General features: G+C 41.1%; 1 protein-coding gene across 2 annotated transcripts in view; it reads left to right on the top strand.

Moving 5' to 3' along the window:
• Window positions 1-201: 201 nt before the first annotated feature.
• Window positions 202-12,215, top strand: part of PDZRN3 (PDZ domain containing ring finger 3) — a 192,705-nt gene continuing 180,691 nt past the window's right edge. Inside the window, exons 1-2 of one of the 2 annotated variants that reach the window (XM_075183469.1) lie at window positions 202-1,017; window positions 10,923-11,009. In XM_075183469.1, coding sequence (XP_075039570.1) covers window positions 304-1,017; window positions 10,923-11,009 — 801 coding nt within the window. In that variant the 5' untranslated portion in view covers window positions 202-303. The remainder of the gene's footprint in view (window positions 1,018-10,922; window positions 11,010-12,215) is intronic. The other variant, XM_075183470.1, reaches the window with a different exon arrangement.

Below are 12,215 nucleotides of genomic sequence, written 5' to 3'. Positions count from 1 at the left end.
ACAAGCAGAAGATAAGTGAACTCCACTTTGTCCTGAGTCAAGGAGCTCTGCAAGTTGCCTGCTCTGTCTGTGTTGCAGTTTTGTCCCAAACTGCAGATCTCTCTCCTTGACACATGTTCCTCCCTGGTCTAGTCCCAGCCCCTCCTCTCCCTTGGATAAAGTCCCAGCCTCTAGTACATGTGGTGGAGGCCCCCCGCCCCCCACAGGCTCTGCTGCTGTGAGTTGAGTCAGTAGACAGCCTGCAGCCAGCCAGTCTGGGATCTCCCAAATGCCCAGCAAGAAGCAGCTCCAACGGGCAGCACCATGGGCTTTGAATTAGACCGTTTCTGCGGGGAAGTGGACCCCGATTTCAAATGCAACCTGTGCAACAGGGTCCTGGAGGACCCCCTGACCACCCCCTGCGGGCATGTCTTCTGCGCAGGCTGCGTCCTGCCCTGGGTGGTGCAGCAGGGCAGCTGCCCGGTGAAATGCCAACGCATCTCTGCCAAGGAGCTCAACCACGTGTTGCCCCTGAAGAGTCTCATCCTCAAGCTGGACATCAAGTGTGACAACTACTCCAGGGGCTGCGACAAGGTGGTCAAGCTGCAGAACCTGGGGGAGCACGCAGAGATGTGCGACTACTCCCCGGCCAAGTGCAGGAATAAAGGGTGCAATGAAGTGCTCAACCTGAAGGACATGGATGCCCACATGAGAGAGTTCTGCGAGCACAGGGCGGTGGGCATCTGCCAGAAGGGATGTGGGCTCATGTTGACCCATAGGGAGCAGAATTTGGGGGATCACTGCTGTCTGAAGGCGGTGAAGGGGCAGAACAGCCTTCTGCAGTCCAAGATCGCCGGGCTGGAGACTGAGCTGAAGAAAAGGGCACTGAGATCAGGCAAGAGAGAGAAGTCCCTGTTGTCTCAGCTCTCTGCTGTGCAGAATGAGCTGCAGATGACAGCACTTAGGTACCAGAAAAAGTTCACTGAATATAGTGCCCGGCTGGACTCCCTCACCAAGGCAGTAGCTTCTCCTTGCAAGGTAAGACAGAGCAAAAAAAAAAAAAAAGCTTTGGGCACCCTGTCTCCCTCTATACCTCTCTTTTGCTAGCTGTCATGGCACTACAAGTTCCAGCATGCCCTGTTGGGACCCACAGTGCCATGACAGCTGCAAAACCACACACACACACACACACACAAGGTTGCCTAGCTATGACTTCGATCCTAACACTTTTAATACAGATCTGCCTGAACTCGCACAGTGACCTTCAAAATACCCTTCTAGGGGGGCAGCCTCCCTTGGGGGGGCAGAATATTCCTATTATGGGCAATCAGCTCATTTTGTGATCTTCCCAATATGAGGTATGCTGCTTTTGACATGAAACAGGGTAATGATTGATATATCTGTCCCCAGAGGCTGTTCAGCAGCAGATCCCTTCCTTGTGTGCAGGCTCCTGTGTTATACACATGATTTGTCCTGGGTGAGGCTAGGATACTATGGATGGTGATAATGAGAGCAGCTAGACATAGGATGGGGTTGTTATTGATGTCATGTGGATGTAGACTGTTAGGGTAGTCTTGGGTCATGTGCCTCTCGCTATGTCTGTTGGACTACAAGCTCCAGCAAGCCTGCCGCTCAGTCTGCACTAGAGCTACAAAACTTTTTTTTGCTTTGTGATGTGAAGGAGAAACTCGCAAGTTTGGATACACTAATTACAGCCTTTAGCTTACAAAACTGTTTAATCAGCATAATTTATCAGCAGTGGGGATACTGACTCCAGAAAATGGTTTTCCTGCAAAAGTCTTGTACCTAGATATGTTACTGACCAAAAGCTATTTATTTATACCGATTGACATGTCGTTGGCATTGTGAGTTGTTGGCTCCAATAAGACAACATTGTACTCCCAAATTTACATTCAGCGCACTTTCCAAGTCATTAGTACTGACGCACAGCTGTGTTGTGTCAACTTGTGTTGAGATGTCACAGCAGGAATGGGGTTAAAGTGTTGTTTCAAAGCAACAGCTCTGTACCAGGTATAACCCAAGGCTGAAGACCGTCACCCTGTTTCTAAAGGAGACTTAACCACTTCATTTATAAATAATCTGAAGCAAAAAGGATAAATTAAAAAAGTCAGCTTTCAGATCTGATATTTGTGATACAATCTCCCCCGATTGTACCACAACAGTCAGAACTGAACGAAATCTGCTTTTTTTGTCTTATTATTTTTTTGCATTAGATTACTTAGAAAAAAAGTGGTTAAGTCTTTAGCAATAAAACCTTTAGGGCAGATGGAAACATGTATCATAGACCAAAATTATGGGGTTGCTAAAAATCAAAATTCTTTACTAATGCCAGGCTTATTTGAAACTGAAAAAAATATAGCTACTTTTGGGTTCCAAAGTGTGTTACATGCAAACCACAATCTTTTAAACATACACACTCTGCAGCAAGACACAAAAATAAGTGCATGTTACACTCAATTGTGGAGCCTTTCCAAAATTATTAAGCGCTAAATCATTTGCCGATCGTCAATGACCGGCATTCAATCGGAATTCACCCTGTCTAGCCTCATATATGTGTATTTTATTATATAATGCCTGTTTTTCATCCTGCCCATAAATTTCCTGAAGTGGTTGGAATTATTTGAAAACACATTTTCTCAGTTGCCCACAGACATGTCTGTCAGCTGTAGGCTCAGCCAGGCAGTGGGGTCTTGGTTAAGGGACAAATATTTACAACAAGTTTCTTTAGCTGCTCAGAGGAGACAATGTCTGCCTTATAACGTAATGTCAAAGGGCATGCTTATAATAACAACACAAAATACAGGGGAAAATTAACACCTCTGCTGCCAGAAGACAATGTAATACATGGCTGAGTTACATGTTTCAGCCCCCACCGGTTTTTGGTACAGTCTGTTTGAGTAACACAGGAATCTTCTCAGTCCCTGAGATGAGTTATTTAAAGTCAGCGAAGCTGTAAAAGGTTCCAAAATGTTTTTAACACAAGTTTAAGCCAGCACAGTACATTTTCTTTTTTGCAGTCATTTCCTACCCTAAAAAAATAAACTAAAAAATAAACTTTTAGTGGCAGATCTTAGTAAACAGCCTCATGTATTATTTCCGTTATGTTTTAGAACTTTGGAAAGTAGAATTTTTGACTTTCCCAAATAAGAATGCTGCGTTAGGAAAAAAACAGAGCCGAGTTCCTTGTTGTTTTATAGCCTGTCGGGAAGAAATTGCCAGCGCCCGGAGTGATGTTCGTGACATTTATTCCTGTTCTGACAAAACCTCTGTCTCCAGTCCTCTGTAGTTTTTTTCTTGCTGTCTGGTATGTGAAGGGTTAATGCAGAGGATTCCATTGAAAGTAGAGGCATTAGCTGAAACATGCTTGGTGTTGTTACAGACGAATGAAACATTGTAGCACTGTGTGTATATATATATATATATATATATATATATATATATATATATATATATATATATATATATATATATATATATATATATATATATATGTGTGTGTGTGTGTTTGAAGGTCACGTACTACAGCTAGACCATGTAATATAATGGAGCACTGGTGAGCTGGGTTTTATCAGCTGGGGGTCATGCTTTGCAGGGGAGCCTTGTCCCCCTAAATCCCTATTACAACTCTATTATAAGCCAGATCTGTGTGCAGTACTCCTAGTGACATCAGATGATCAGGATAAGGTGTACCCACAGCCCAGGCTGCTAATTAATCCCTGACTGGTGTAGTCATGTTGATACGAAGCATTACAATCCAGTCGTCATTTCAAATACTGCCTTATGCTCACTGTGATGGAATTCTCACTAAGAGGAGAGCCAGCCACACAAAAACATTGAATCCACTGGACCATGGGCAGTCTTGTTTGGATGAAGATCAATCTTAGCTGTGGATGTGCCGGAACTCCCATGTGAACCCATAGTACTTTAAATGATTCCATACTTTGAAAAAGTTTATACTGTTTTAAAGTGGACCCCCCCTCCCACCAACAAAACTACTTTTTGATATGTTGTAGATCAAAGGTCACTTTGTTGAGTTCTGCTCAGTGTAGAACATTGTTGGGGTTCACACACCAGCCATCCCATCGTTGTTACCGTATCCCATCACTCAACACTGATGGACAGGAGCAGAAGCTGTAGATTTTTAGTTCCAGATGACTTTCTCTGATCCCTGGCATTCATGGTGCTAGGATGGGAAGTGTGCATTGAACGCAGAACCTGCATTATTCATCTCCTCTGAAGTCCGATTCTCCTAAACCGTTAGGTCGCTGCTCCTTCTTCCCAATGTAGACAAAACCTTTTAAGCTTCCTAGAAGGAGCTCTTCTCTATAACCCTCGTAGCTGGAGGGCTTCTCAATAGAAATAGTGCATTAAATGCATCCCTATGGAAATAGTGCATGAGATATGTCTCTATGGAAATAGTGCACGAGATGCGTCTCTATAGAAATAGTGCACGAGATGCGTCTCTATGGCAATAGTGCACGAGATGCGTCTCTATGGCAATAGTGCACGAGATGCGTCTCTATGGCAATAGTGCACGAGATGCGTCTCTATGGCAATAGTGCACGAGATGCGTCTCTATGGCAATAGTGCACGAGATGCGTCTCTGGCAATAGTGCACGAGATGCGTCTCTATGGCAATAGTGCACGAGATGCGTCTCTATGGCAATAGTGCACGAGATGCGTCTCTATGGCAGTAGTGCACGAGATGCGTCTCTATGGCAGTAGTGCACGAGATGCGTCTCTATGGCAATAGTGCACGAGATGCGTCTCTATGGCAATAGTGCACGAGATGCGTCTCTGGCAATAGTGCACGAGATGCGTCTCTATAGAAATAGTGCACGAGATGCGTCTCTATGGAAAGAGTGCACGAGATGCGTCTCTATGGAAAGAGTGCACGAGATGCGTCTCTGGAAAGAGTGCACGAGATGCGTCTCTATGGAAAGAGTGCACGAGATGCGTCTCTATGGAAAGAGTGCACGAGATGCGTCTCTATGGAAAGAGTGCACGAGATGCGTCTCTATGGAAATAGTGCACGAGATGCGTCTCTATGGAAATAGTGCACGAAATGCGTCTCTGTAGAAATAGTGCATGAAATGCGTCTCTGTAGAAATAGTGCATGAGATGCGTCTCTGTAGAAATAGTGCATGAAATGCGTCTATGGAAATAGTGCATGAGATGCGTCTATGGAAAAAGTGCATGAGATGCGTCTCTATGGAAATAGTTTCTGTACATTGCAGAGTGATTTTCCATTCATGTACCTTGGCCGTACTCTTCTATTATGGAACTGTAAGGCATTCAGTATCTTAATGTGCAGCGTCGTTATCCAGTATAAACCGTTCTACCGCTGTACACTGCATCATTGTTCATTTCTAAGAGAGAGAAAAAAAAAAACCTAGATTTCCCGAGGACATGAAATTCATCTTTATTTTGCCCCGTGTGAGGTTAATGTGCCAAACACAACACTTCTTATTTTAGCAGTTATTCTAAGGTGGGCAGAACCCCGTCACTTCCATCAGACGCTGCGCCCAGCTGGGACCTGGAGCGTGAAACTCTAACTGCGCCCTCTCAAATTCATTATTTATTCAGAGAACTTGCCAAAAGGCCCATTGGTCTGAGGGCCACAATAGGCTGTTTTTTTAGTATTACCACCTTATAGAATAAAGAACTGCATCACTTTATAGTGCTCACACGATGACTCAAAGTATTGAGTTAAGTGAATTCTGTAGCAATGATAAACTCTTCTATCCACTATTTAATTGCAACAAATACATTTTGTCTAGAACATGGCTCCCCAAGATATTTAAAAAAAAACAACCTAATGCCCACCTGTTTCATAACTTGTTTCCTACAGACAGAGTACGAAAAGTGATCGGTATTATGGTCTGATTCATTAATGGACTGCGCAAGAAATTTCTCCTGGACAAAACCATGTTTAAATGCAAGGGGTGAAAATTTGTTTTCTATTTTGCACATAATTTAAATACTGGCTGTTTTTTTCATGTAGCACACAAATACTTGATAGCTTATTTGTACACTGAAATTTAAAGTTGATATTTGTGTGCTACATGAAAAAACAGCCAGTATTTAACTTATGTGCAAAATAGAATACTAACTTGCACCCCTTGCATTGTAACATGGTTTTGTCCAGAATAAATTTCTTGCCTAAGTTCCTTAATGAATCAGGCCCTATAATTAATATTAGTTTATAAGTGTTATCATACTCCTTAGTGATTTACAATTGAGGACAAACAAAGTATTAAAGCAAAACTAAGGTGTAGATTTACTAAAGCTACTGAAAAGTGGAGGTGTTGCCCATAGCAACCAATCAGATTCTACCTATCATTTATCTAGTACATTGTAGAAAATGATAGCTGGAATTGGATTGGTTGCTATTGGCAGTAAATAGTTATCTGGTACCGTCAGGGGCAAACGCAGGGTTTGTAGAGGTGGGGTTTCCACACCACGCCACCAGTGGGCATGACCAGCATGCATGGGGGCGGGGCTATAATTTTAGAGAGTGCTTGGCTGCTCTCCAACTCTTCCTATCCCCATAATATACATGGGCAATGCTGCATGCACTACTGTTAGGTGCATGCAGCTCTCTATTTACGAGCAGAGCCATGTGAAGCGGGGGCAGGATCCAGCCACCTCAATTATACAGTGCCCCAGGCTTGGAGGGGGTGTCCAGGCACTAGGAAACCCCCTCGGTTTGCCTATGCTATGCCCTACCCGGCTCCCTCTTGTCCTCCATGCACTCATCTCTTCAATCTCTTGCCCTTTGCACCCTCCTGGCCAATTATCTGACCCATCCTCATCCCAGACCCCTTTCTTCCCCTCTGCATTCCATTGCCTATACAGAGTGTAGCTAAAGCTCTGATTGGCAGACATGTAGCCAATTAGTTGCTTACTTCACAATGCCAGAGAGCAGTGATCACCTACTACGTGGTCAGCCGGTTTTGCAGCCGTCATATGTCAAGCCAGCCACACCCCAGTTGGAAACCGCTAGTCTAGATGTCTTTGTATGTTAAAAGACTGAATTGCAGTTTATTACTGTTGATTCTGATTTCTCCTCAACGTTGCATTACAGATGCGCCTGGGATTAGGTCAGTGCTCTCCAAGTATTTATTAGAGGAGTGACCCACATGTTATACCTGCGTGCTCTCGGCTTACATAAAATGATGTCATACAGTACGGTCTGTGGAGTTGTCGGGGATGGTAGTTTCTAAAATAAAGCCTTTGATGGTCACATATGGCTCCCAGTCCGCCAGTTCCGTAACACTGAGAAAATGAATGACACCAGGAAAGTAAAGAGACGGATTTAAAGAAGGATTATAAATAAGATATAAAGCGGACAGGTCTGAAACAGATATTAAACGTGGTGTAGAGGTAGATTCAGAAGTTCAAGTAATTCGCTTCTTCGGCGCCCTCTAGTGTGGGGGTAGTGCACCATTTTCTTTATTTGACATAAAACAGAAACGCATGCTGACAGGCCCACTGTAAGTGATATACAGTTTATCTAGCAAATTTCTTTTATGTATAAGTCCTCACAAACTGATGCTGCTTACAGAGCATAACAGATATTAACAAAACATGTTTATTAGAAATGCTATCACAAAATAAATTAAATTATATTGATTTCCCTCTTCACGCACCAATTCAATATTTAAACATGGCCTCCCTACTGTTCTGCTGCGAAGCAACATGTCCGCCTTCTGCTAATTTACTTCAGTGACTACTAAGGCATTCATTAATTGTGTACTGCAGTCAAAGACTTGTTAAAATAAAACGTGGTAGGAAAAACGACCTGTGGGTTATATATTAACATTGATCAAAGATTCAAATCTGCACTAAGACCATAGCAACCAATCAGCAATCAGCTTTTATCTGTCCAGCGGGAGTTAGTAAATGAAAGCAAACGTCTGATTGTTGCTATGGTTTTAGTGCAGATTGCGTCTTTGTGCAGTGTTAAGCTCTATTTTTTTTTGTGGAACATTGTGTTTTGTTAACTCCATTTGTTATATTATTAGGATCAAAGTAGCAAAAACACTAATGCCATTTTGTTATTTTTTATTTGTTATATTTTGAAATATTTTATAGTATTTAAAACATTTATAGGTCAGGGAAGTGTTAGAGAGCTATTTTTTCTCAAGTATCACAAGAGGCAGTAGGTGTTTTGTGCAAACTTCTAGGGCAGTGATGGCTAACCTGTGACATTCCAGGTGTTGTGAAACTACAAGTCCCAGCATGCTTTGCCAGCTATCAGCTAGCAATTGCAAGGCATGCTGGGGCTTGTAGTTTCACAACACCTGGAGTGTCACAGGTTAGCCATCACTGTTCTAGGGCCAAACATTATAGCAAAATTGACCACCATCCATCCAAGGACGTTCCCCAACGTTCCCCATGCCCAAAGCATTGCCTATGTTTACTACTGTCACACCCACTATTAGCTAAGCCCCATCCATTATGGGCCCTGAAAATATATGAAAATCAGGACTGCTGGGGATATGCTTATGGTGGCAATAAATTGAGAATAGCCTTTAAATGCCCTAGCTTCTGCCTCTCATCTGCCTTCCATGTTTCTCTCAATGAAAATAGACATGAAAACAGTCCTGATTTCTGCAGGACAGTCTTAAATTCCATTGACCCTGAAAAAAATTTGTTAATTTGCAATTAGGAAATAATATGCTGTTTTAACGATACTTGGGATTATTTTCTAATAGACTGCAAATATGCAGTAATCTGCAGCAGCCAATCGGACGCTTTCTTTCATTGTATATCTTGCACTAGTAGGAGTATAACTGATTGGTTGTGCATTTTTAGCACTTTATTAGCAAATAACCCTGATTGCTCATCATGCACAAATGCTGCTTTCAGTGCTCCCCTGTGTGAAGTGAAGTCTTGGGAATCCAGACAACCTGCAGCCTGGTCATTAGACAGAGAAATTCTATTTGTAATTCATCGCCACAGATACTGTTTGTGAAATGGACATGCTTCCTCCATGAAATTGACTCCTTGGGCTGTGTTTTTCCAGGTACTAGAGCCCACATATATATTAGAATTTCCTGTCTCAGATCTTTTGCACCAGCAAATCCCCAGCTGTCAGTGAATACCTAATTTGTCACTGTGATTGTTTCTGCAGAATGAAACTACAAGATCTGCACACATTCCAACCCCCAAAAAAATAAAAAATAGCTGATACTTCAGCTTGCAGAAAGTTATAGATCTCATGCAAAAGTACTACTGAGGTACTGAGCAGTGAATTTTCTTCAGAAATGCAACTTTTGCCAGTGACTTATAATATTGCTTCTGTTATCATAATAAACAGTGTTTATATTCACTATAAAATAGGTATATTGCCATGTACCAGTTTACCAACCAATACAGAAATCCTCTCTTTTGTGACTGAAAAGTGGTCCTAAAGTAAAAATGCATTTTGGTAGACAATATGTAAATTAATATTGTGGAAGTGGGGTACAGAGACTGTGTTGAGTGACATCCAATGAATGGCATGAAAGTATTGCCAAAAAAACAGCCACAGGGATAAATTCTGTGACTAGCAACCACTAAAGGAGATAATTTACTAAAGTGTGTTGTTGATCAGGCGATTACCACAATGATATGTGCCAAGTCGTAGCATTATGTGGGATTCCAAACAGCTGCAGAGTTTTCATGACAAAGCTCCTATAGGCGGCCATTTTGTGGTAGGTATTTTTTTTGTTTTTTTTAAGTTCATGTTTTGAAGCAGCTGAATGAATGCTGGTGTTGGAAATTCAAAATAAAATATTAATATTTATTTTTTTTGCATTGCAAGTTTTTTGTTAGAGACAGAAGAGCCAAAGTGTAAGCTAGTCCTGCTGGACTCTTGGGGAAAAAAGTTGTATTTAGATGAGTAATAGGTTTTTGGCCGACAGCTGTAAGCACAGGACATTGGCTTGCTGTGGACACAGACTATGTTTGCTCATTCCTTGCCTTTATAGCAGAGGAGCTGAAGGATATTTTTGTATTTAACCCTTGCGGAAACTCCAGGGTTCAAAACAAAATCTTGACAGGCTGCATAGGCCCTTGACTTAGGTATTATTATTATTATTATTATTAATAACATGTACTAAGAAAATTTACTCACGTGTCTTAAATTGTGTTAAAGGCTTGGAATGCATATTTGTAAAACATCAAATTTTTTTTATTGTTTATTTCTCATCAGACTTATTTATGCCCAGTTTGTATAACTAGCCTTTGTTTTTCTTGTTATACTATTATGTACATGGATGCTTATAACGTTGTGGATAGCTACTGTGTACCTGTTGCCTGCACAATGTGGAGGCAGCCATCTTGTGCCAATATTCCACCTCTCATGTCAATCCATACTTAGTAGGTCACCTCCCAAGGTCCTTCTTGTAAAGAGGGAGTGGAAGGGGGGGTTTGATGATGTCATTTGCATTGTCGCGTTCCCCCGCACTTGACCTTTGAACCGCTCCTCCGGGATCTCCAGAAGGAAAGGTCCAAAAAAAAAAAAAAGGAAAGTTTGACTCGTGTCAGAACTAGTGACAATGCTGAGGCACAAGGCACGGAGTGTGTTTGTGCCTCGGTGATGTCTCTAGTGGATAGTGAATTGATAGGCTGCATTCTGTTTAATATTGGTTCAGGGCCTATGATCGCAGTCCCCACTGTGATTAGACGATGGGTACACGTGAAGGAACCAATAATTATTAACCTGCGACAGTAAGGATTGTTATTGGAGGCAGACATGGGATTTAAGTTCTGGCTCTAGAGAGAATTTCTTGGATTTATTTTTGGATTTAATATTTGCTTTTGGTAAAAAGAAAAATGTATTTACTTAGTGCTTAACACAGCCCAAGCGAACATACACAAGGCCCTCTGTGTGGTGTCCAGTCATGCTGAATTCTCTTACCTGTGCATTGTAGGGAGAAGAGACGAACGCACTGACTCTCGTTCTCCACCGAGAATCTGGATCCCTGGGATTTAATATTATTGGTGGCCGGTCGTGTGTGGTATGTTAATTGTTAAAATGTGTTTTCCTTTTCCTGTTGAGCATGGGGTGAATGTCTTGAAGCTAAAGTAACACAGGGCACATTAGTCTCTGTGGGAGACTGTCTACTGTGCATGTCTCAGGAAGGGACCAGTGGAACACAGGATAATGTGTATCCCAAAATGTTACACAGCAAAAGCTTTATTCACCCAATTTTACAGTCAGAGAAATTATTGCACTTTAAACACACAATAATGACATATATTCATTCCCTCTATCTATCTATCTATCTATCTATCTATCTATACATCTCATATCTATCTTTCTATCTATCTATACATCTCATATCTATCTCTCTATCTCATATTTATCTATTTCATGTCTATCTATCCATCTCATATCTATCTATCTATCTCATATCTATCTATCTCTCTATCTCATATTTATCTATTTCATGTCTATCTATCCATCTCATATCTATCTATCTATCCGTCCATCTCATATTTATCTATCTATCTATCTATCTATCTATCTGTCCATCTCATATCTATCTATCTGTCCATCTCATATCTATCTATCTATCTATCTATCTGTCCATCTCATATCTATCTATCTGTCCATCTCATATCTATCTATCTATCTATCTGTCCATCTCATATCTATCTATTTCATGTCTATCTATCCATCTCATCTATCTATCTATCTATCTATCTATCTATCTATCTATCTATCTATCTATGCATCTCATATCTATCTATCTATCTATCTGTCCATCTCATATCTATCTATTTCATGTCTATCTATCCATCTCATCTATCTATCTATCTATCTATCTATCTATCTATCTATCTATCCATCTCATATCTATCTATCTATCTATCTATCTATCTGTCCATCTCATATCTATCTATCTATCTATCTGTCCATCTCATATCTATCTATCTATACATCTCATATCTATCTATCTATACATCTCATATCTTTCTATCTATCTCTCCATCTCATATCTATCTATCTGTCCATCTCATATCTATCTATTTCATGTCTATCTATCCATCTCATATCTATCTATCTGTCCATCTCATATCTATCTGTCTGTCCATCTCATATCTATCTATCTGTCTGTCCATCTCATATCTATCTATCTATATATCTCATATCTATCTATCTGTCCATTTCATATCTATCTCATATCTATCTATCTGTCCATCTCATATCTATCTATTTC

This window comes from Mixophyes fleayi, chromosome 8 (genome assembly GCF_038048845.1).
Source record: "Mixophyes fleayi isolate aMixFle1 chromosome 8, aMixFle1.hap1, whole genome shotgun sequence".
Taxonomy (NCBI): domain Eukaryota; kingdom Metazoa; phylum Chordata; class Amphibia; order Anura; family Limnodynastidae; genus Mixophyes; species Mixophyes fleayi.
The sequence above is the reverse complement of the archived record's forward strand: the minus strand, read 5'-3'. Positions and strand labels throughout refer to the sequence as shown.